This window comes from Chiroxiphia lanceolata, chromosome 3, assembly GCF_009829145.1.
Source record: "Chiroxiphia lanceolata isolate bChiLan1 chromosome 3, bChiLan1.pri, whole genome shotgun sequence".
NCBI lineage: Eukaryota > Metazoa > Chordata > Aves > Passeriformes > Pipridae > Chiroxiphia > Chiroxiphia lanceolata.
In genome coordinates this window covers 97,698,075-97,724,608 of record NC_045639.1, presented here as the reverse complement: position 1 = coordinate 97,724,608, position 26,534 = coordinate 97,698,075, and the positions used below count along the sequence as shown (strand labels likewise).

General features: G+C 34.5%; 1 protein-coding gene across 1 annotated transcript in view; it reads right to left on the bottom strand.

Moving 5' to 3' along the window:
- Positions 1-657: 657 nt before the first annotated feature.
- The window catches only part of SNTG2 (syntrophin gamma 2), a 155,244-nt gene continuing 129,367 nt past the window's right edge, over positions 658-26,534 (bottom strand). The window contains 4 exon segments of the mRNA XM_032683929.1: positions 658-1,736; positions 7,630-7,740; positions 11,854-11,946; positions 22,503-22,712. Of these exon segments, the coding sequence (XP_032539820.1) occupies positions 1,605-1,736; positions 7,630-7,740; positions 11,854-11,946; positions 22,503-22,712 (546 nt within the window). The 3' untranslated portion in view covers positions 658-1,604.

Here is a 26,534-nt window from a genome sequence, read left to right as displayed (position 1 = left end):
AATTTCTCTATGGATAACACTTAGAAATGAGTAATCTTCCTGGTACGATCAAATCACCTGCATTAGGCACTTTATTTGTGCCTAAGCTTTAGGTGGACAGATAAGCACCCATTTGAACTACGTGCCTAAGGCCCTACTGCAGTCTGCCAAGACTGCTTAAGACCTCAAGGGAAGAATTTAAATGACTAAACTTAAGCACTGAATTTATGTAATAACACTCCTCACCTGGGAGCTTTTAAAGGCACATACTTATTTTCCTTAGGATACTTTAGGCTTTTACTTTAGCAGGATGCTTTACAACACACCTAAAATTTAGGGAGGACTTTGATGAATTCACTCCTTATCCATTACATCTAGTTAGGATATTCTACTTGTTTATTTTTTGAAAAAAAGTGTAATTGCCTGATGCTGTTTCAAATCTGCATGTGAGAACAACTGAGACTTCTATCACAGAAACCTGCAATATCTGGTATTTTTTACAGGGAATATGCCCTAAGATTAAAATGTCTTCCTTTCATATAATTTTTCAATAGCAGGAAGAATTATCTGTGCATATAAGAAGATGATTTCAGAAGGAAGGTTAGGAATATGTTGAAAGTAAAACCATATTATTTCCTTAGAAAGGAGAAAATCCATTTTGCCTACATATAAGTCAAGATTAGAGCTGTAGGAAAGAAAATGTGGGTGGCCTAGAAACATCTTTACGTTTTGTTATGTTCATCCTATACTGGAAGCATCTTCCCCCAAACAAAACAGTTTATTAAAGAAGCTGTTCTCAAGCATACAGAGCATCACATCAAAGGGTAGCATCAAGGCAACCTGTGAACGAATAAATGAATGGATCATGGAAACTTTATTCATAGATAAGAAAACCCTATGGCAAGTTTTCTAAAACTGAGTGCCTATAGGCAGGCTTCTTAGCTGAGTCTAAATCTCTTCACAGTTGATCTACCATGATACTTAAATACACACTTAACATTACCTTGTGCATACACTGGGGTTACTTAATGTGCTTAGAGTCAAGCATGTGCTTAAATATTTTCCTAGATCTGAAATAGAGTATTTAGTGTTTTGCCAGAGCTAAACTCTCAGGCCTTGAAAGAACCCAACTGTGGAACTATAATTTTTCAAACATATAGAAGCAAGATTAAAGTTCAATTCCTACTGCAGTTGTCTTCAATAATTACTTCTTTACTACAGTGAAGACTGTAGAAATTGCCTGTGTGCCCAGCACTTTCCAAAAGAGACTTAGAGGTCAAATTTTGGACACACACTTTTCAAGTATTACTCCACATTTCTATCTAATAAGGGGGAGTATGAATGACCATGAGAGCAGAAATCAAAATGGTACTAAAACTATTACTGAATGAATATTCATTTAGAATTTTAGATTGATGCAGAAGATGACAAACTGATTCAGTTTGACTTAGTATTTGTTAACTCATGGATTCAAAATATTTATCAGATTGTGAAAACTCTTAACATTACAGATAACACAGTTAAAAGCTTCTTATAAAATCACAAAGTTGCAATATTGTGAATGAAATAACTACTTTTTTTAAGAAAATAATTTATTTTCCATAGTCACAACATATAATCTAGTATCAGTTACTGTACATATATTTTCTTGCAATACTCTGACTGTCTATGAATACTGGATCCACAGATGCCACCTTTGCTGCTATAAAGGAGTGAATACAGTGTAAAACTGCCGTCAGATCCTGAAATTCAAGTTCCTGAAAGAAGTAAAAGAAAAAAAAAAGAAGAGAAAATGTGAATTCATATTCAGGCTTATAAACATTTTATGTGAATACAGAACAGAACAGTCAGCAAACAACAATGGATTTAACATGAAATTTGAATCTTTATAGGGAAATGTAAACTTAAAACTTTTAAGAATAAAAGCTGTATATCCACACCCTCTTCACTGCAGGTGTCACATGTCAACTTAGTTTTTCACGTTGTGCTACCTTGTTGTTTACCTTTTACTCAGCTTGAACAAGGAATGCCGTCAACTGGCAAGAACATTCAAATATTGCAACATAGAATCATTTAGGTTGAGAAAGACCTTTAAGATCATTAAGTCCAACCATCAACCCAGCACTTCCAAGTCCACCACTAAATCATATCTCTAAGCGCCACATCTACATGTCTTTTAAATACCTCCAGGGTTGATGACTCAACCACTTCCCTGGGCAGCCTGTTCCAATGCTTGACAACCCTTTCAGTGAAGAAATTTTTCCCAATATCCAATCTAAACCTCCCCTGGCACAACTTGAGGCTGTCTCCTTTCACACTATCACTTGTAACTTGTTTCAGGTAATCGTAGAGAGCAATAAGATCCTCCCTGAGACTCCTTTTCTCCAGGCTAATAACCCCAGCTCCCTCAGTTGTTCCTCATATGACCTGTGCTTCAGACTCTTCATCAGCTTCATTGCTCTTCTCCAGACATGCTCCAGCACCTCAGTGTCTTTCTTGTAGTGAGGGGCCCAGAACTGAACACAGGATTTGACATGCGGCCTCACCAGTGCTGCGTACAGGAGGACAATCCTTCCTTAGTCCTGCTGGCCACACTATTTCTGATACAAGCCAGGATGTACAACCACAGGACTGTGGTGCTTTGCGTTTGTAGGATGTTTGATGTCTGTATTTGTGAAGGTTGCTCAGAGAAGTGGTGTTCTGGTGGTGGATATAGCTTGCATGTAAATTACAACAGGGAAAGGGGAAGAGGACTGGGGGTTAGTTTGAAAGTACGGATTTAGTAAAAGATAGTGATGGCTTTCTGACTTGGGAACATGTAAATGTTGCATGATCTGAGGACAGGGACACAATATGTCTCTTAGCAAGACACTATCTTGAATACAGTTTTAAGGGTGGAAATTTGGCCTCTTCAGGTTTAGAATGTAACACTTCTCTCCATACTCAGCCAGGCAGATGAATAACTGATCATTTTATTTGCACTATATCATCTAATACCACCCTTATGTTTGTTTGCCTTATCTGTGATTGCTGCTTTTTTCTTTAATTAAGATTTTCAGTTATTTAGAAGAATCTGTGCGTGTCTAATATTTCAATAACCAAAGCTATTTCGGTTTACTATATGCATCGTAACGTGGATTAAGTACATCAAAGGCACTAGAAGGAAGACATCAAGAGAAGAACAGAAAAGACTGGATTAAAAGAGTGGGAGGACAAGACTGCAAAACTTCCTGCTGGTATTGAAAATATAAAAAATGAGCACATTACACCAACTTCCTTGTGCACAGCCAAGGAAGAAAAACATATGTTCTTGTTTCATCCACCCACGTAGGAGAGCTGGATTTATTACATATCATAAAGAACTTGACAGGCCTGTTGCTTATTACCATACAATTTTATTGATTACTTCTGAGAGCTGTTGAATCACTATTTGAACAAGACATGACCCTGTATCACATAAAAGGCAAATAATGGAGACACTGACAGATAGTGTTATTGTGCCCTGTGCATTTCATGACTTCTTTAAGGACATTGGTTACCTGCAGTGTTTACTAGCTGTTGACAAGAGCACAAATATTACAACTGTATTCCTGAGCATATTTTTTTTCAATCAGATTAAAATTATAATAACACTGAAGTCAAAAGAGAAACCAAAATTCTAAATTCAGTTTTATATCGCAGCAAGTATACCAGGGCTTGGTTGCCGTATCATGGATGAGAAGAATAAACGTATTAGTATTGCACAGCTTGTTATAAACACACAAAGATACATTGTCATCTATGGCATGAAAGCTTCTTCAGCTACAAACTTTTATTTGGCCTCTTCTCTGTGACTGTCATTTGCACAAACAGCAGAAGGATAAGTTAAAATGTTGCTTTTACCCTGCAAGTCTAAGAACCAGATCTATGATGCCAACATTCAGTGCCAGACAATTGCAACTCTCTCTCTCAATTATACTTAAGTCCTTTAACAGTGTTCTACAGGGGTCTGGAAGAATCAGATAGATTCTCACTTACAGCTTGAGTGATTTCAAATGCCACTATGTAGTTCTAAATCTGAAACACTTTTAAATGTTGCACTGGCAGATGCAGACTTCGCTAACGCACAAGAAACTCATCTGAAAAGATGTTTGTATAAAAGAAGCCAATTAAATTCACTCATTCCAGTAAATATTAAAATACATTTCCAACAGCAATCAGTCTGTCCAATACTGTCACACAAGCAGAATCTTAACTCCTATCTACCATTATGTTGCAAATGTTTTTCAAGATCTCATGATGTTCAGTAGTAAACATCCAGACTTTGGTAAGAAAAGACACATGTTGATAAAAATACAGAAGGGCTTGAGTGCTACATTATGGTTTACTGATGATAGAGATTAATGTTGCAGTAAAGTGAGAGCTTTGCTTGCCCTCTCCTTATTTGCCATATCTCTCAAGAGGGCTTATATGGAATAAATTTGGAATAAATATCCTTTCAGAGAATAGGATTTACTGCAAAACTGCTGCAGTCTAATTGCAAAGTCACGTCACATCATACCACTGTACCACTGAAATTACAGAATAGTTGAGGCTTGAAGTCAGTGAAGAAAATATGCTGAATGTGCTCAGTTAAATATGCAGGGCTCCTAAATTATCTGTGTAACAGACAAGAAGTTTATGAGACCAGCAACGTCTAGATGAGGTTTCAATATGGCTCACAATAGTCTATTGACACAATGGTTTCTTGTCTTTCTTTCTTCCATAAGTATTTGAGACTGAGAAGAAAAGTGAAATGTTCAATTAAAATATTCTTGTGGAATATCATCAAGAAGCTACAGTTTATCTAAGGGAGATAAAGCATCAGTACAAACTTGGAAGCATTAACCTTAATTTTTCCTTTTTTTTTTTTTTTTAAGCAATCTTTAAAATTCAAGGTAAAGAGCATCTATTATTATTAAGATTACTTGCGATTTCTCAGTATTAGAGGCAGGGTAAGTTCAGAGAAGTACTGAACTGCGAAACTATGAGAAGAAATTGTAGGTAATATGAGAAACAACTGACAGGAATCTTGGCCTTATTATCTCCTTTGAACAAAAAAATTTTAAAATGGAAGAATGTATTGTTTACCTAAGACTGAAGTGCAAAGAAAGAATTACTTGGCTTAAAATTTCTGGAAGGAGGAGAAACATCATCTCTAGCTAGTAACCAAGGTACAAAAACAGAATTCCCAAATGAGATTTTTTTTCCCCCAAGAATTTATAAGCATATAAAATTAGACACAACCTAGAAAATTCTTTTGCAACCTTTATTGTCTTCTGCCAAGTGAGCATAAGTCATCTGCATCAAGCTTCATTTTGTTCATAGTGGCTCATTTACTCAGGAAAAATGAAACTTCTATTATTTGATGACACTTTTTCTCATTATTGGCTACATTTCACTGCATAGCACCATCTGGCTCTATGTAATGTCTTTCAGTGCAATAAGCAGAGGCAGATACTGTACTGTACTATGGGTATTAGTGTTGGGTATTTTCCAACCAGCCTGTAACTCTGAAGTCTAAGAAATCATACCATTTGGGTAGTGGGCATACTCTTGAATATATGTACCAGTTATCTCAAGTGGAGAGGCTGCACAGCTGTGTCCCAGTCCCATTTAATGTGAATCCTAGTGGGTACACTGCACTGTGCAGAGGCAGAGGTAAAAAGGTATAATCACTGAAATCCTGATAAATCCTCAGCTACTTAGTATCATCCTTTCCTCTGGGCTTTAATGAGATTTTTCTGGGATCTGCCAACATTTACAACACATATATACATTTAGTTACATAAATACTTAGAATTCTGTATGAACCATTACATATCAATTTCCATCTGATACTTTCAAGGTACCTCACAAACATTCACGAAAATGTTGCCAATTACAAGCTGTTTTCATTAGAACTATGTAAAATAATTTTTTTTAATGTTTTAAAAAATCTGTCCCCTGAACAAAATTTGCTGTAAAATTATCATAAGGACTCACCTTTGTAACAATTTTACAGATAATAAAATTTTCATAAAATGCTAAAATTTACATTTTTTAATATAAAGAGTAAAATGCATGTAAAAAAATTAAAAATAATTTAGGTGAGCACAAAAAATAAAAATAAAATAAAATTTAAAAGATCAGATTGTTTACCTCAACAGAAAGAGGAATGATTTAATATTAAAGTAATAGAATTTCATTACAAGCAATGGAATTGCAGCCTTTGGCCAATCACACACATGGATTTAATGATTTAATACACAGAGATACGTTATAGTTTTTGCACCAATACAATCTTTCTGTCTGACCTGAAACAAGATACATAAGCTCTCTGCAAACAGATGATCATGTATAAAATGAGGACAGCAGTTTTCTTCTGTCTCCAAGGAGTACTGTGAGAAATGAAGTGGAAATGGGCTGCTGCTATAGATTATTATTATAGTATTGTAAGTTTTTAAACAGATACAACTTTTACAGTAGAGACAAGAGACAACTCAGGTTAAGCTTGCTGATGAAATCCTGAATAATTTATTAATGTAGATCTATAAAGACGTATTTGCTGTAACTTTATGATAAACAAGAAGGCTTAGGGATTTTCTCCTTACAATTTTTTTTAACCATTAGAACGATAGGTAATATATAACTTTTGTGTATGGTCACTATAAAAAATATTACTTTTCAAGTGGCTTTAACCTGTAGAACTCCAGCTAAGAGTATTTGAGAATTTTCATAGGTCTTCAGATACTTTTCTGTTGTTTTCATTGGTTTTGTCCACCAAAACTCAGTTGAACCTCACTCTTACCCTCTTCTCTGTCATATCAAACCAAAGTTCTCCTCATTCTTTTTAAAACCACATGATTGAAAAATCATTTATGCATGTATGTATGTATTTATTTATTTATTTATTTATTTATTCAGTAGGAACCTTGGGAAAACAGGACAGAATCAGTGCAGATTATGGCATTACAGCCAAATCTCCAGATGACTTCAGTCCTGAATGAGAAACATCTGAAATTCAGTTGGGAACCTGAATTCTAGGTTTCATGTTTTTATTTGATAATTGCTGGCAAAAAAAAAAAAAAAAGGCACTACTAATATCTCATCTACAGTAGTGACTGGACGTGTCCACAATTCCAGATACTGCAAAGCATCGAGTGCTCTTAATTCTCAGTAGAACAAACAGGTTTCAGCAATTGCTTGGCCTCTTGCAAGAATATTCCCTTTTTTAAGCTAATAACTGTTACACAGTCTTTTATATTTTTAGTGAACCTTAACCATATGTGTGTTCAAAAATTTAAGTCCACTTACACAGCAGCTTAAAAACATTTTTCCTTTATCTTTTTAAAATGCAGTTTTTAGATATTATATCTATTATAGTTGATGGAATAACATCGCAGAAATCATCTTTCTGAAAGACTAAAATACCAAAATAGCACAACTTAATAACAGGCTTATACAAACAGTGCAATAAACTTATAGGTACTACATCACTTCCGTTTATTGTGGAGTTTCTAAAGAAAAGGAAGAAACTGATAAGCTGTGACGTGTTCACCATATGTATGTGCAGTAGTAAATGGAATTTTTGATGCCTTGATAGTAATTTTATTTCATGTTTTACAAACTTAGAAAGGGGATATTGCTTACCTTTGTCTCAATTTGTTTGGTGTCTAGATTCTGAAAAAGCAGCTTTACTTTTGTTTTTCCATCATCTGAAGAGCCTTTGAGTTGAGAGAATTTAAACCTCCACAGCACATTCTAAAGAGAAAGAAATTTGATTAAGAACTCTGTTACATGTACTTGCCTAGAACTATATAGATTGATGCTCAGTGTTTGTGTATTAAGATAAAGCATTAGGGTAGTAAATACATTACATGATAATAGGCTCTTTGCAGAGCAATAAAAATTAACAGTTCTGTATCCTATGTGAAAGGAAAAGATACAATATTGACATTCACTGACTAAACAACTATTTAGATCTAAATTCTCTGAAGGTTGACTGTTTTCAGTTGCCTATGTAATATCAAGATCCATGGTGAAAGCTTAATTCCATAAAGATTTATGAAGATATTTGTATCAGTTTCGCTATGAACACAATTCCATGCCATATCTTGATCTTTCATAGTCCAGCTGGCTCATCTGCATAACATAGAGAATAGTGTCTTATACAGATGCTGCAAAGTTAAATTTACTGATGTGTGTAATGTGGTTTGAAATCCTCAAATACACTACAGAAACACAAAAATATTATTATTGAATGTAGTCTTGGAAACCACAAAGATCTGTTCTACTTCACATAGTGGTTTGTAAAATATATAAAAATTCTAGGCTTCTTGGTCTCCTATAGGCTTATGCATGGCATCTGACTAGTGTTGGCAAATCCTAAATTGACAGATATGTTTTAATGTTTATGGAGATACCTATTTAAAACAAAAGTTGGGAAATAATTTTTGAAACCAAGACAATTTTCTGTATTTATCTGAATGTTTTCTATTGATCACCTTAAAATGTATAATTCAAAAACCCTCAAGATAACAACTTGCATCTGGACTTCCTGCTGATGTTTCTTTTAATGCTTATAATCTTAATGAAAATTCTCTGCACATGTTGAAATGTGATTCAGTCCCTGGACACTGCTGAGAAAACACAATTTAAATACTTGGAAGGCTATTTCAAAAGCACACATGGAAAAAAGTTTGCTGTATTCCATTTTCCAACATGTCTTTTCTCAAAGTATTTTTTAAGTAGACCACTGCTACCGGTGGTCTTCAGAACCCTATTCATAGTTTAAAAGGGAATGCCCTAGAAGCAAAAACTATCTCCTGGTTCCCTGCAGACATAAATGTCACTGCCTTCTTAGAGAAATATAACATATTACAAAAACCCCAACTATGCTACAGCACTGTGATGGTGCTTAAACTTTACATTCATGAACAGATTTTAACTGGGTCCAGAGGGCCTAATTAGACCACCTGAAAAGTGTTCAAAGCTTAAATGAGTTTGGCTCTAAACAGGATAGATGAACGTTTGCTATGTAATATAACTGCTAAGGTGGAGATGAAACAAGAACTTAGGAACAATTTAGCAATAACAGGCATTGCTGGAGTCATCACCTCTCTCAACGGTTGACACTTAGTGGGAAAGAAGAGAAGTAGATAGTTCTGGAAGGTGGAAGAAAATGCACATTTTGGGATCCCTTTATCTCGGATGAGCAGCTGGAGACACAGGATGGGGAAGATGAACCAGCCAAGCCAACAAGAGAAAAAGAATCTCTACAAACATGATATAAAGCAGCTGCAGACACAAAAGTATCTCTGTGGTAGGCCCAAAACAATAACAGCTGAATGAGTTAAGCCCATGATGACCCAGGAAAAGAAGTAATTCTTCCAAATAACTTTAAGAATCCACCAAAACTATTCTAGAAAAGAATTTTCTAAAAGACACTTATATTTCTTGTGCAAGAGAGAGTAGTGAGAATATGTGAGAGAAACAACCCTACAGGCACCAAGGTCAGTGAAGGAGTGGGAGGAGGTGCTGTTCCTGAAGGACTGCACCCCATGGGAGGGACCCACACTGGAGCAGTTCATGAAGAGCTGTAGCCCATGGGAAGGACTCATGTTGGGGAAGTTTGTGGATAACTGCTTTTCTGGAGCAGGGGAAGAGTGTGAGGAGTCCTCACCCTAAGGAGGAAGGAGTAGCAGAGATAACATGTGATGTACTGACTGCAGCCCCCATTCCTGATCTGCCTGTGCCGCTGGAGGGGAGGAGATAAAGAAAATAGGGAATAAATTTAAGCCTGGGAAGGAGGGAGAGGTAGGAGGAAGGTGTTTTAAGATCAGGTTTTCATTGCTCATTAGCATACTCCAATTAGATTGGTAGTAAACTAAAGTAATTTCCTCAAGTGGAGTCCCTTTTGCCCATGATGGTAAGCAGTGAGTGATCTCTCCCTGCCCTTATCTTGACCCACAAGGCTCTTGTTATATTTCCTCTCCTCTGTCCAGCTCAGGAGGAAGCCAGGGTCAATCCACCACACTCCAAAGCAAAAGTTCTTGTGCTTTTTGTTTCAGAATTTGTAATAAGAAGGCCCATTTTATATTATTTCTCAGACTATAAAAAAGAATGTTTTTCAATAAGTACATGAATTGGTTTCCCAAAAATTGAGATCCAGGTTTAGAGTCATAGAGCAAACAGCGGACTGGTTTTTATTTTAATAATCCTGTAGGAACATCTGCTGTGGTGTAAGAACATTCTTTGCATCAATAGAAAATGTTAATTTCTTCATTATCTCAAAAAAAAAGATTTTTCAGCAAAATTGCTATGTCCCTAATGAACCGCTAATTGCTTGACCACTTTAAGAATCTTTTCTGTGTTGGTAGGAAATATTCTGAAATAGCTATGCATATAGGGCAACACAATCAACTAAAGGTGACAATTACAGGACATAAGATGAACTGCAGAAGTCACCCATTACTGCCTCACTCGGGCTTGAGGATGCAGAGGACATGACCATCTCTCAAACAGATGAAAAATAAATGTACTCAACTTTTCCAGAATTTTTACAGTTTAACAACAGAATCAGTCTATTTGATGGTATTCTGTATTTCTCCTTAGGTAAGCAACAAAAGTTCATCTAAATTCTCTTCATCATCAATACTGAAGGTAGGCACTCTGACGGAAAGTCCTATCAATAGAGTGAGTTTATTATTTTAAAGGTGAGAGTATCTGCAATCAGTCTTCACATTAAAAAGCAACATTCTATAAAATCTATAGAGAGATTACTTTTTATAGTTAATTTGTGACTACATGAAAAATGTGTATACTTGTGCAAGAAGCACGATTTCAGAATGCAGTATCACCTGAGGCAGGGAAGGGTATGCATATGTATTTTGTGAAATTTTATGCTACTTCATAGGATAGCACATTAATGAAATTAGTCTAAATTTTCAAACAGTCTTGGCCATTATTTCTCTGCACAAAGATTTCAATAGACTTGTCCATTTTGGCCCTAAACCTACAAAATACCAACATGCAAAAAAAACCCGCTAGATCCTGTGTTAGTATTTCAAAATGCAGTGTGTTCCCTCTTAACTCAGAATGACTGACTGAATTTTTTAAATATATAGTTGAAAAATCCTTTCAGTTAGGAGTTGAAGACCATATTTGAAAGGACAGTCCTTTTACTGCATAGTTCTATTAATGCAGAAACATTATTTGTATGTATGTTTACTGCTAATTCAAACAAATGTTAAAATCCATTTAGAATAATTTAAAGTATCAATAAATTATATATAAAATAGTAGGATTATAGACAGGACTTGGACGTTGGCACGTACCATAAACCATGCCCTGTAGGCACTTTCTATATAGCCATTGTTTTGCAAGATAGGTTAATTTAACCTTTTAGATTCTGAATTTGAAATAAATTTGCCTTTGTTCTGTTTATTTTAGATGTGGCCTAAATTTCTTATGATAGAAGAAGAATTAATCCTATTTTATATCTGTAGCTTCAAAACAAACAGAATCAGGTGACATTTCATTTCTTTCATGATTTGTAATCTTTTACTAATCTTGAAGTTTCTTCATTACAACAGACCAAGTTTTCTGCTAAATAACCTTCTTTTGCTTTTACTGCTTGAAAAGGAAACTACTTTTTTATATCTTTCTCCAAAATTTATCTTTGCATGCTAAGGCACAACTATAATTGCCCCTTTCAAGTCCCAAACTGACCACATTTAGTAGTGCTAAATAAATAAATAGAACAGTATATGTGAGGAATAAAGACTGGACATCAACATAAAAAAATGCAATAACTGATAACTTCAATAACAGTAAAATAATACCAAGTTTTTTTTCCTCTTCTTTTCCTCTTACCTTTGTTTTACTGTCAAAACAGGTAAATCCTAGAGCAAAGTCGACTGTGAAACACAGAGTATCCCCTTGCCAACTACACATATATGTTTTAGACTGGAAAAAAAAAAAGGTATGATTTTTGAGAGAACAACCATCATTGTAATTTACCATATAAAAAAATATTTTATGCAGAGTTTTTTTTCGTGTGCCAAGACACTCAGCTGGCAACACTGGTACTGCTTTATATTACTACATAAATACCATATTCTTGAAAACCATCCCTTACAAAATGCAACACAGAACAAATAAAGCCAAATCTGACTATTGCAAACTTCTGGCAAACTGCTTAGACCAGAGTTATTAATGACTTCTGATATCACTTCCAGCAAATATGCAGGCAACAGTGCCTAAGTGTTTTGTCATTGCAACCTAATTATGAAAAAGCATTCTGTCTACTTGACCTCTCCATCTGATTTAAACTTTGTAGACAATCTTTCTATTTTAAAACATATTTTCATTTGTAAACTCTGGTGACATGCCAGCACAGCACTATGTTAATGTTAGTTAATGCAATTTGATAATAAGAACTAATAGCTATCACTCTTTAGTTAGCACTGATACTTGCTAGACAGTGCTCTATATACACCAACTCTATGATCACCTTTCAGGTTAGAAAGAAAAAATTCTATTTTATTAACAAAACCAGAAGTTCTGTTTAAACTTCTGAATAAGTCTTAAGGTAAAAAGTCAGCTAACTCTTTCTGTGTATTTTTGAAGCTTGCTGTCTTAGGTATATAATAGATTCTGAAAAGACATGAAAAAGTTTCTGCTGCTGATGTAATATGAAACAGCTTGATGACATTCACCACTGACAACTAATAGCAAAAAGCCCTTTGCCTTCAGCCTGAGTAGACATCTGTCCCTGGGCTTTCCTTATCAGTCATTTTAAGACTACACTTTTGTGCCTTATGAAATCTTTGATTTTTTTTTTGTTTGTTTGTTTCTTCCAAGGCAGTTTTACTTTACTCTCATTGCTATTTCATAAACCTCAATGCTACCTCACGCTTAAACCTTTGTTGACATGAAAGTTTTGCATCTGGATAGTTTTTTTAAATTAAAAAAAAATTGACACAAGAATGGCCTAAAAGAAACTGAAAGCATTAATGTAATTGCTTAAATTGAAAATTGTAATTTTAATTATTTTTTAAAGATTTTTAATAAAACCTAAAACTTCTGCATGATTGTAAAGGTTTCCTCATTCCAGTACTAATAAAAATACTTAGAGTTATAGTAAAATAAGCATTTCTGAGTTACAGATATGACATTTTATAAAGGATTTTGAAAGGGTGGAGAGTGAAATTAATTAATTAGTGCAGATTAGTATTATAATCATCTCCACAATGATGGAGACATATAACATTTCTGAATAAATAATTTTGCTAATTGGTGTTCTAAGATCATATTATTTGGCATTTAAAAATATTTCAGTGATTGATATTCAATTAGAATGACATTTACATACCCTTACATTTTATTCAGTAATTATAAGGCGGCATTAAGCAGCAGTCATAACTTATTATCCATTATTTCCCAAATGTTCTAAAATGAACTACGCACAAATAATTAACCTGGAGTACTTTAAAAATATTCAGTATTGGCAAATAATGGAACTGGTTTGGAAATTTTTCACAAATACTAGAGACAAACAGAATATGCTGCATTTTCACTACATTACATATAGATGTGTTTTTTACATACAAAACACACTCAATAGTGTTTTCTTTACAATAGAATTACATTTCACCATGTAAATTTAAAAGCCTCATGTCACTTCCTTCAGTTACTTTGAACAGGTTCTCGGACAGCTCTGTGATAAAGACCCTCATCTCTACTCATTAACACTAGGACAGAGCACTATTCCTTTTCATTTCTGCCTTTGGAATAAGCTTCCCTTACACTTGCAATTGTGTGATCACCCTTGGCTATCGACAACAATTGTTTACACAAAAATTTAACATCAGAAGTCTAGGCTTAGCTGTCTTTCAGTGAATGTTGCATTCTCTTTTCAGAGAATGTTTCTTTGTCATTCTCTATTAAACTGAAGATTAACATAATAATTGACTCTAATTGTGAGAGTTTTCCCTAGAAATCAATTACTGGTCAACATTTCAATCATATTAACAAAAGACTTCAGGGCTGCCAATTTGAACAGAAAAAATAATTTTTAATTAATTAATTAATAATTAATTTTAAAGTTAATTTTTTTTCAGTCTTTCTGTCACTGCTAGTATATGTATAAAATGGAATTTTGTAGGACTTGTCAGAGGAACTTTAATGCCTGAAAGACAGAAGGACCTAAACTATGTGCTCTTTTATTCTGCATTAGAAATAAAACAATGCACATCAACATTTAAAACACAGTGACAGTGAGGGAAAAAAATTTTATCAACAGCAGACAGTTTGGAACACAGATTCTTGCATTAAGACTTTGTACAGCTTTTTACAGTTTTTTACAAGCTATTAAGTCAGACAGCAGTGACAGGAGTAAGGTGTCTTAATGCATCCTATGTATTTACCATTGAGTTTGGTAAAAGCCTTAATATGGGACCAGCTAGGTCAAGAAAAAGCCTTTTTGAAAATCTGAATTTCAGCATAAAAAACCATCTAAGTAGAATATGGAGATGAAGATAAGAGCAACTAGAGTTATTGTGGTTGTATTGAGAAATATATCTCAGCCCACATACAGAGAGTTTACTAGAAGGCCAAATTAAAACCCATAATTCTGAACACAGCCTGCAAAACCTACAACAGTCTTTTTGCATAGAATTACTTGTGCTAAGCAGAATTGCTTTTTAAACTCTTTAAAACCACAAAATAATTGAATTAAAAATGCATATGCTTTGGCTTTCTGATATTTAAAAAACCTCTGTTATTTTAGGATAAAATGTTTTATATCACCTTTTAAGCAAAACTTTCAGGAGACGTTTACAAAGCACATTGAAAGCCTTCTCACTCTGAATCTGCATTATATACGAGAAAATGAAACAACAATGAAATCTGACATTCATCAAAAGCAGAAGTGTGTCCAGAAATTTCAACCAGAACACATTTCCAAAGCTCAAGCGTATTCCTGTTCCAGATAACTGTGAAAAAGGAATAGTGAAACAATGTCTTTGAGAGTGATCAAATGAATATCACCTTGACTTAAAAAACATGGCAGATCCACTCATTGGCCCATACCTTTAAAGAATTCATCATGTCACAATTAAAAGGTTACAGAGATGTTATAATTATGTATAGATACAAATAAAACCACTTTATTGAAACAAACCAGATCTGCTTAAAAATCTTGTACATTCCTTCAAGTCCTGCTGTTGCTGCAGTCAGAGGAATTGCATCTAAATGCCCTAAAATGACTCTTTTTTTAAAATACTTTGCTCGATATTAGTACAAAAAAGTACATTCTCTTGTAAAAGACAGTGCTGTAATCTGATGATTTCAAGAAGACATTATAGTTTTGTTTTTTAAACATTGATGAACATTTGTGGTTCAGCATACATGTATGCAAGAGACACTCTGGCATTAAAAGTAAGATTTTTAAAGTACTCAAATAACAGCTCATTATATTTTCATAATTTTCAAAGGAAGCTTCCATTATTTCAGTAGAAGTGGAGCCAGCTCAGTGCTTTTAGAAAATAATGCCTATTCTTAATATATCTGGCTTTCTCAGGATATTGCTAAGCTCAAAACTTTTGCCTTTAGTGCATCTACTGAAATAACTACCTGATCTAATCTATTTGTAATTTTTCATTCGGAATGCTCATGACACTAACTGCAAAAATGGTTTGCTTAGTTGAGCCCTCTTTGGACAGCCTGCCTTTTCAGGAACATTCAGCATCACTGAGATTAGGCATTAAACCACCATTCCAGAGAGACAAGGGCTAGATGTACCTGTGGGTTGAAGCAAATTTTCCTCCATAGAGAATTGTGCTCCTACAGAAAGACTGAGGTCAACTTGTAGGTTCAGCTATTGCTTGGCAAGACAAGGAGATAATGCAGATGTGGGTGCCTACTCTTGGCCACGGCAATCTCTCTGTAATATGAACCGATGGCTACTGTAAATCTGACAGAAGAGAGAAGACTTGCTCCTCCTCTGCTGAACATGCAGACTATGGTTTAAATTTATTGTAGGAAAAGGCAGTGAGATAAATAGAGGAAAGAGGACAAAATCTAAGGGCAGCAACTTAGCAATGATTAACTCCTAGGAGGCAAAATTTAAAATGTGTATTCTTTAGCCCTGGCTTATGTCAGGAAGAGATTGTGCTTCCTCATCTCTGTGTTTGAGCAATGGCTTCATGGTTTTGTAGTAACTTATTTTTCCACAGAGAAAACCAAGATTCAACAGTGACTTGAATGTGAACAGTTTCTTACCTGTAGATGGTCCCAAGTATATTTTCACATACCTGAGGCAGATTCTCAGTGGCAATCACAGTAATCAGGCTGGCACCATTTGTTTTATTAGAACCAGAGGAACCCTACTGGTTTACTTCAGCAAAGACAATGACTTTGATTTGATACAGTTTATTATTATATAATGAAGTTTTTTTCTTCTCTGGTAATTTATAAATTCTGGAATTTCACTGTTGAAAAGGGATTTTAATCAGAAATACCAACAAGAGACATTCCCGAGTAAAAAATTCAGTTTTGAATCAGCGATGCTTCAATGGGATTTTGGTTTTCCACCTGATTCTTTTAAAGGAATCTAATAAAGGTGGAGAGTAATAGGGAATGCCAACTTTTAGAAACATAAAATCAAATATAAAAAAATCTAGATATTACTCTACAGGTAATATTACTGTATAAATTTCGAATCCCATGACAGTAAATTCTTGACAGATTTAAAAGAGTCATAGAATGGTTTGAGTTCTAAACCACCCACCATGGGCAGGGACACTTTCCACTAGACCAGGTTGCTCAGGGTTTCATCCAACCTGGCCTTGAACACTTTCAGAGACGGGGCATCCACAACTGCTCTGTGCAACCTGTTCTAACGCCTCACCACCCCCACAGTAGAGAATTCATTCCTAATATGTAATCTAAGCCTGCACTCTTTCAATAGAAATTTTTTGTAATTTAAAAATAATTATTATTTTTAGAAATAATGATCAACTTTTTATATTAATCATGTTTAATATACAAAATATAGAAACAAGTTTGATTTCAATAGCTTTGTAAATGATAAATTCTCTTTTTAAAAAAATTTGTAATAGGTGCACTGCTTGATTTTCATCTGTTATCTGAATTGTTAAAGTATTAGTAATTTAACAATTGCGAATGTATTTACCATTAATCTCTGCAGCTCTCAGTATCTTTCTTTATGTTGGAGAATGGTGGGTTTTTTGCATCACTGTGAAAATTAATTAGAATCTAACAGCATTTCTAAAGATGACCAGTTAAATTGGAATTGGAATAAGCTTTCTGTACATAATGAAAACAATCTAAAATTTAATTGTGTAATTAAACTGAGTGCTTCTTGTAACGAACTGGTATCTTTTAACGACACTATAAATCCAACCTAATCCAAATGCTATTTAATACCTCACCTGAATGCAATGAGGATATTCCGTTTTCTTATATGTTTCCCTCAGAAATTAGTTCTGAAATTAGCGTATTTCCATTTGTACATATAATTCTGTTTCATATGTGCTTTGTAATCATCACAGAATAAAAAAGTAAGATAGCTTTGCCAACCATATTTAATATTTTTGCATTTTAAATATATTATTTGCAGGTCACAAGGCTTACACTGTGATCAACCAATCCTGTTTTACTCTCTTTTCAGTTCACCATGAAGAATTAATAGATTCATAAGCTAGAAATGACAATTAGTTCTTATTCAATTCTGCCCAATTTCTGTTAGACTTCTTTTGCTCAGTCTGAGGGTGATTTAGACTACTGTTTCTAGAGAACCATATAATTCCCAAAGATGCCTAGAAAAAATGAGTGTGTTTGTTTTGATGGCAGAGTTACTGAGACAGCCGAAGCGTCCTGAGCATCTCAGAAATCTGAAGACTTAGGTAAGCTGAGATAGAAAGAAAAGCAGAAAGATAACTAATCTCTGACCAAGTCCCAGTGAGGACATGGTCCCTAAGATCTATTCTGATTACATCTAACTTGAGTTGTAGTAGGACCAATTCAAAATGACACTGAAAAATGACTAGAAAACACATTTTGTGTAATTTTCCAGGAAGGAGACCCAGGAACTGAACTTCTTTTTAGGCTGCCTGGATCTGAATATCACAAACACTTCACTTTTCTTGAGGTCCAAAATCTTCAATTGAACTTCTACCTTTCATGCTAAAAAAATAGTTGCAGTTGGGGCTAATTCCACACTTACATGCAGTTTGGCCGCCGTGCAAGGAATATGCATTCCTGACCAGCATATATCACTATTTACATTCTTAGTGGCTTGCTGAATACTCAACTTTAAGCAAATACAAAGGTACATTGCTAAAATATGCACTGATATTCAGTTGCACAAAAAAATTGTTTAGAAGCTATTTGAACTTTTATGCAAAGGATTTTCCCATTTGGCTCCTAATTTTGAAATAATGAGGAATTTATTGTTATCTCCAGTGGACAAAGAATAAACATGCAAATACATAAATTAATTTTGGCTCTTTCTGGAGCTGCTCAAGATATTCTACTACAGTGATATTCATAGAATATAGTCAACTAAATGAGAAAAAATACTGGTTTCCTTGAAAGGTTATTGAAATCAGTTAAAAATAATCTATTAAGTTCTTTATATTTTGAATTAGTTCTAGTGAATCCTTTCAGAGGATTTTTAACAATCAATAACATGGTAGATTCCTCAGGTATTTCATATAGTCAGCCCAGAAAACACACAGTGTATAGAGGGAAATGTAAAGTCTGGGGAAGAAAGATGGTGAACTAAGTATACTGTAAGGTATGTCACTCTCATGTGCAACATTCATTATTTTTTTTAGTTTATTTGATTTTATTTCATTTGTAAGGTATATTCTTCACAGGGGGAATCTGTATCATTCCAGGAACATGAATTTTACTGCTAACTTTTCTCTTAGCACAATACCTTTATATCCCTGACCTCATCAAATATAGATTATAATTTTATTATTTCCAGGGTTTATTTGTCTGTCAAGATCAGCCCTTAAACCACAGAAAAAAATCAGAAGGAAGTTCACTAGAAGTACTTACCTTTAAGCACAGAAAATAACCAGGCAGCGAAACTTCTTGAATATTCTGTCATAATTGAGTGGAATCCAACCTATTTTAATTCTTGGATTAACTCATATTAAACAACATTTTTTTTGTTCAAGCAAAGCAAATGGCTTCATGACACTAGATTATTCAACTGTATGAAGACTGGAAAAAACTTGTAGCATCTGTATCACAGCTGGAAGCATGAGGGGAAAACTTTCTTTTGTGTTAGAATTGTAAGTGAGGAGAGTATGTAACCATGTCTCATCACTATATATTATATTACCAAAATACTGCAGGTATTTTGGAAATGCTGTGGTAGATGAGTTTCCATGCATATTTTTTTTCAGTCTCCTGAGAGTTCTTCCATTTGTGAAGCAGATTCCTCTTTGTCTTCTTCCAGCCATGTAACTAAGCTTAAATGCAAAAGGTTTCAAGATGCCAAAATTGCTGGTTTTTCTACAGCTGACAGTGAAACATATCACTGTCACTCTTTTCTCTGTCCACTGCCAGATAATATATCCTCCTCCATCCTCCTGTTGAACAGAACTGATCCAAATCATCCCTTTGAGATGTTTCTGCATTAATTTAACAATCACATAAGACTCAGGTGAGTCAATATAATTTCCTTTTGAAAGAACAGTCTGAGGCAAGGGAAGAATACTGATTAAGTAATTTAAAAAAACATAACATTGAAAAAACATGGAATAAAATCCCATAGTATTGACAAGACCAACCAAAAGAGTCAAAGAATCGTAAGAGCTCTGGAAAATGTGCTAGTTTTTTATTTTTGAAGATTGTCTACATTGTAAAAAACTTGGAAAAAAAAAGAAGAACATAAATTACTTAATCTGAGCATCATTTACTGGTCCTGCACTCTTTAGGATGTTCCAGATGAGACAAATATTCTTGCCAGGATTTGTGGGAGAAGATTTATCTTTAAGTTATGATTCAGAGGACTTCACTGCCTATCTTCCTCCATTGCAATACTGACTTTTATTACCAAACTCACGGAAATACTTTTTACAGTACTTTTTCTCCCTTTCAGCTGCCTTTCTGTCATACTTCTATCGCATTTTTATTGCCCCCATCTGTCCAAGTTATGTCATCAGCAACTACAATAGTTCTTCTAGTAAAAAAAATACATATATTTCTAGCACATGGATTTAACATGCATTTTCTTGCTATCATTGCCGTAAATCAACTATTTTCATCAGGGTCACTGAATTTCACAGTTTCTTAGAATAGGGCTTTAAGATAGCTGAGAGAGGAATAGTATTGTGAGGGGGGTTTCTTCCTGTTTTATTGTAATCTTTCTGTCATCTAATGCTGCTGCCATCTTCAGAAGAAAAGTATAACAAAAACCCACACAACATGGGCAGCTAAAATTCAAAAGGACCACTGCACCTTAAAATTTCTTTTCATAAACTGTATAAGGATGGAATCTTCTCAGAAATATAGCTCTTATTATAGAAACGCCAAATACAAAGGATATGAACAGGATAAGGTTAGCAACAACTCATAGGCATGATCCTAACACCAGTAAACAGAACCAAGCCACATTTAAATAAGAACGGCTAAAGTGACACAGTGCAATCTAACACCTGCCATGAATCTTGCCCAATCATTTATGAATAAAAAAGAATTTCCAAAATTCTCCAAAAGAACTTTAATGGGCACTTTAACATATTAAGAGACACCCTAACATATCTTCAGTTTTCCAGATACTGAAATGCCAGTTCTTTTTCTATGGCTTGAAATAATCTATATAATATTAAGTTGTGCCTCATTCATGCTGCTTCTGACGTACTTCTGAAAAGAAAGGTATTCACAGTGGCATTTATATTTTAAAGGAAGAAAGAAAATAGTGGAGTCAGAAGACTTTTCACTGCTGGAGAGTGACCACAGCACTCTGCACCCTACTGACATAGTGGTTTACAGTAAAGTTGAATCTATCCAACTGCGTGAGAGAAAATTAAGATACGGAACACACATACGGAGATGTAAGCACTGTAATCAGGATTTTATTTGAACACCTCTCCTGGAGGTTTCAGATAGGTTAAACCACAGCTGTAGGAAATAGTAACAACTTTTGAGTGAAATGAGTCTAGAAGACTTGGATTCAAATCACAAAAGATCATTATACAAGCAAAGAAAAGTTCCTTAAGATTGTTACAATATAAAAGAATTAGAAGTTTTGAGATTTAACAGTGAATATTCCAAAATCTAACCAAATATAGAACCAGCTAATCTCCACCCTCGTTATACTTAATTTTAATTATATGTTATCTGCTTTTTATATGGATAATAAATAGGAGAATTGAATGATTGAACAAACAGTTGCATCATAATTTCTTGAAGAATTCATGTAAGAAAATACTTTATGAATACTCCATATGCATTATTAATCCTTCCCTGATGCCCAGCAATTTTTCAGGAAGAATCAATTTTTTTCCTGAAAAGCTGCATCCCTTCTCAGAAGTGCAGGAGCAAGAGCATTACCATTAACAACTCTTCTTTTGTTACTCCATCAGTCTGAAGAGACAAATAGAATGGTTCTAAGCAAGTACCTTGTCAGAACCCAGAAACTTCATTAGAATCCCAGAGATTTGAAAATTCGGATGAGCTGATTCAACACCCGTGCTGGGACTCCATGCTCCTTGCAAGCTGTGCTAATGCAATGCTGTGATCCAGTGTTCTCAGTATTTCAAACATTTCTAGGAGGTTCCTGCAAACCTGAGCATACCAAATCAAGTTTGCATTTGTGCTAAACTGTGTAAACATGTTTTTAATTGGAGAAGGCCTATAGTCTCAATCCATACACTCCCATACCTTCAGTTCACTTGAGAATATGGATCTAGATTTACTAGCCGGTAGAAAGTGGTAATTCGCTGTTTAATTTTGAGAATTTAAGACTATCACAAACTTTCCTTTGGCTTTCATGTTGACTGTTCAAACTCTTCCAGTGTTAAGAAGGACAATCTCAATTCACAATTAACAATATAACAGCAAAATAGTTCTTCTTTCAAAAGAGAACAATCAGGTAAAACATAACGTATTCACCTTATGTGAGAGGAAAATAAGCTTTCTGGAAGAAAATGTTCAAGGTGGACTAAATAAACTCCAGAGAATTTTCCAGTAGTAAAATTTATTCATTTTCAGTTTGTAATAATCAAGGTCAACTTACTACTTCCAATTTTTAACCTGTCATAACATGCTCACTGACTGCTATTACATAGTCATTGACAAAAAAAATTGATATGATGATGAAGCTTTCAGAAGCCTTCAGTGTATTAAAATGTACTCAGATCCTTAGTCATGGAGGACATCAACCTAGTGCAGTTATCAAACAGACAAATAACCTAAACATTTGTTATACTTATTTTACTGATGAAATGGCTCCAGGATTTAAATTATTCATTACTTACCCCGGTTCTTTGAACTTCCAAGAAAATTGCTCTTTGAAATGATTTCTCCCACACTGCCAATTCACTGCCCAGTTCTACATTGAAATAATGACTCTTGCCATGTCCAGCCATAACACTGAAACAATACAGCCTCTGGTCTTCAAGATCAAAGTCCTGATGAATACCTAAATACATGTTTGCTTGTAGCCAGCAATCATCAGCAAGCCAGAGCTGAAAGACATGTTGCAGTATGTGATTCTTCATCTGTCAAAAGCAAACAACTGAAGCAACACTCTCTTCTGTAAGTGATGGGTATGTTATGGCATAATGGCATTAATTACCTTGAAGAAACGGTCTAAGAATTAAGTAATAATGTCAAAGACAACTTCTCTCTTTGCTTCTTATTCACTCTACCCTGTATCACATAATCCAAGCTACTTCTGCAGTTCCAAAAATACTGTCAAAAATTACCTAAGCAATACATACAGAATTCAAAATGAGTTTATACCAACATATTGTTTACAATGAAAAGGAAGGAAATCCCTGAACTCTTTGAATACAATCGGAGAGCTGTGTGCCAGCTCTACAGGAGACCATAATTCAGCCATTCTAATTGGGTTCCGATATGCTAAACCCCAAGGAATGAATGCAGTAATTTATCAAGTATCAAGGACTAACTAATTCTGGAAATGACAACATAAGCCATGTCCTGTGATAGCCTCAATGTTGTTCTGTAACTACAAGGAGAATGAAGCGAAATCCTGCCATCACCTTCAAGATAAAGAAGAGAAAGTTCACATTAAACTTTCATAATAAAAATATCTCTGTAATAGAATGTTTTTGTAAATGAAAACAAATTCATATAAGAAACTTCCCTAATATTTCAAGACTTCATTGATTAGCATAAATATAGAGAAAAACAAAACTAAATAAAAAAGCTACTATTTACACATCTAGCTATTTTCACAGCCTAAATTTCCAAATTACACATATTTTTAAATTTCTGTTTATCAGATAGGGCCCTTTCCTATCTCCTTTATGATATCATGGGGCAGAAAGAACAAAATAATTAGCAATGAACATGATATTATTTTCCAAAGTCACTCACAAACAGAATTGTTTTTCTCTAACACTCCAGTTTAGGTTTGGAAGACTTGACTCTAGTCAAGCAGATCTGAGATAGAAGTAGTCACGTTTGAACTGGATTTAGGTGTCTTTGAAAAGACTAGCATGCGGTTTTGTGCTGTAGTCAGGATAAGCTGTATAAAGGTTTACAACTTAGTTTTCTATAACCTCTACTAGCCTATCATTGCCTGTTGAGGCTAATTGAAACTCTATGCATATGAAAATGAACAACTAAAATTTTAGCATCCAAGTGTAATATAAAATATTCTGATACAGGTAAAATTAATGTTCAGGGGCTTGTGTCCCTCCTGTTCTATATGCACAAGTATACTCATAGGGCAGCAGTGAAGATCCACTGTTTAGAAACAAAAAGCAGAGGAAAGAAATGCTCTGCTACCACACCCTCCTCTGTGTACTGCTCTCATATTCATAAACAGAATCAAAATACTCAGACTGGAACTGAAAATTTTGCTTGTGTTGGTGAATTACTGACTAACATAAAGCTGGCACACGTAATCTTATGTAATTTACTCAATTCTAGCCTGAGGAGCTATGGGTGTTTCATGGGGCACCTTAGTATACAGCACTTTGTTGACAAAACTGGTCCTGTAGCTACCTGAGGAGAGAAGAGACTTGAGGAAACTCAGAGCTCTTTCACAACACTCCTTTGGACTGTCGAAAAGGAAGTTGAACAAAATACTGCATATGTTCTGGTGTTCAGCTGCTATGGAGTGACAGGTATTACATCTGCTTCACAGCTCACTGCAGCATATACTCCTGGTAGACTATTATATTAATATTTTGTAATTTTTATCTGAAAATACCAGGCAATAAAAGAAAATAAAATGTTTTTAAGACAGCTGGCTTTTAAAAATATGTCTAATATTCTTGCCCCTGTAACAAGTTCCAATAAAGATGAATTATGAGGCAAGGTATAAGAATAAACATCTGTGATAAAAGATTTTACATTTTCAATTATCTGGTTGTTATCACCAAATGTCCACAAATATGCAAGGCATGTTATATATACGAGTTTTAATTCACATATTTGCATATGCATGTTTGTCTATGCAAACAGGTGTATTTATACAAATGTATACACACATACAAATCTAATATATATCAAACATTTTGTTTCACAATATAAATTCCATATTGGGTTCTAATTTTCCACGCTTAACTTTGTGTCATAATAAACATAGATGAGAAGCTTACAGTTAGGTATGCAATAAGAGCACCTCTCCTTCAAATCTATCTTTCGTAAGAAGAAACAATAGCATACTCTACCACAGTTCTGTGCTAATTCTAACCAGCTTCTGAAAATCCTTAAGACCCTCCCCAAACAGGAGTTTTTACAACATAACTCTGTCTTTCATATGCAATGCAGAAACCTTAATCCCTTAAGATTTTTTCCTATCTTTTTGGATTTGCTCAGTTTGTCTCACTGCCATTTATACCAAAGAAACAACATAAAAGAGGTTAAAGAGTTGAACTTGGGCTTTTGCACTTTAGTTAACATATTCATGAAGACTGGCAATTAAGCGTTCATTTATTAAAATGTCAAGAACATTAAAGATTTGAATTTTCAATAGTTTATTTGCCCACTTCTTTTTCTTAACGAAAAAGTATCACAGAAGTTGCTTTAAGGACAGAATATCCTTGAAATTACCATAATATTAAAGAAAGGACTGAGTTTCAGTAGTAATATTTAAAGGAGAAAAAAACAAAACCAAAACTCAAGCCACAGCAAAATCTCTTCAAAAGGTATATCGAGTATACATTTCATTGGTGCCTGACATATTTATCAGCAAATAGTAAAATTTAAAAAATATTAAGGAGAATGAATAAATGATCTGGGGCAGAACCTCTGCTTTTTGTTGATGTCTCAGTGATGGGCAGGACCTGCAGTTGCCCACATAAACTCATCATATGGCTGTGCTCCCGTGACTTGCACTGTGGAGTTGAGGTCTAGTCCTGAACTCCAGGCCTGTTGTTTTTCCTGTTATGGCACTGACCAAAACCCTTCCTTCCAATGTCCTGAGTAACTTAATAACAAAATAAAAAAACAACACAAAGCAAAACAAACCAACCAACCAAAAAAAAAAAAAAAAACCAACCTCAAAACAAAACCAAAACCAACCACGAACCCCAAAACAAAACAAAAACCCCTCACCAAAACCATATGCACTTCTCCTTCAGTGAAGGATCTGTAGAAGTAAAAGGGCAACAAGCTGCCTTTTTTCACAGCATGAGTACATGGTCAAAAGAGAAAGGACAGCAGCCACTGAGAAGTAAAGCTGAGCTGTAACCTTTGAGTGAAACAGTATTTTATCTGAAAAGATGAATTTTTATTTTTTTCCCTGAAAATATGTTTGATTTTACTCTCCTAGACAAATAGGCTCTCATCTAGCATTATCTCACTCCAAAGCAGTTTTTGATTAGCTGGTAGAAAACAAAATTAATCTATCTGATGTGATTTATTAGAAAATATATTCTGCAACTCAATTTTATTTAATTTTTTTGCCCCAACTCCTTGCGTGGGACAAGCTAGACAGAAAACATGATTCTATCAAGTTGGGGGAAGGAAATGAATTCTATGGAATACAAATCCAACATGTTGCCCTTTGTAAGGCAAAACCTACAGTACTATTACTTACTGTAATACTTGCAAATTACAAACGATATAATGAGGACATAATTTTATATTTTTAATTACTGAAATTAAATAAAGATATTTTTATATAGGACAAAAATTACAGCAAGAGCATTTTCCACCATGTTTGCCCAAAAATCTGACTCACTAAGAAAAAAGTAGTATTGTTATGCTTAGCTGTGTGTCTCACTGATACTTCATACAACCAACTCCAATACTGAAAACTTTCTTCAATATGAAAGCATGTGAGTAACTCGCTCACCTGGAGCTTAATC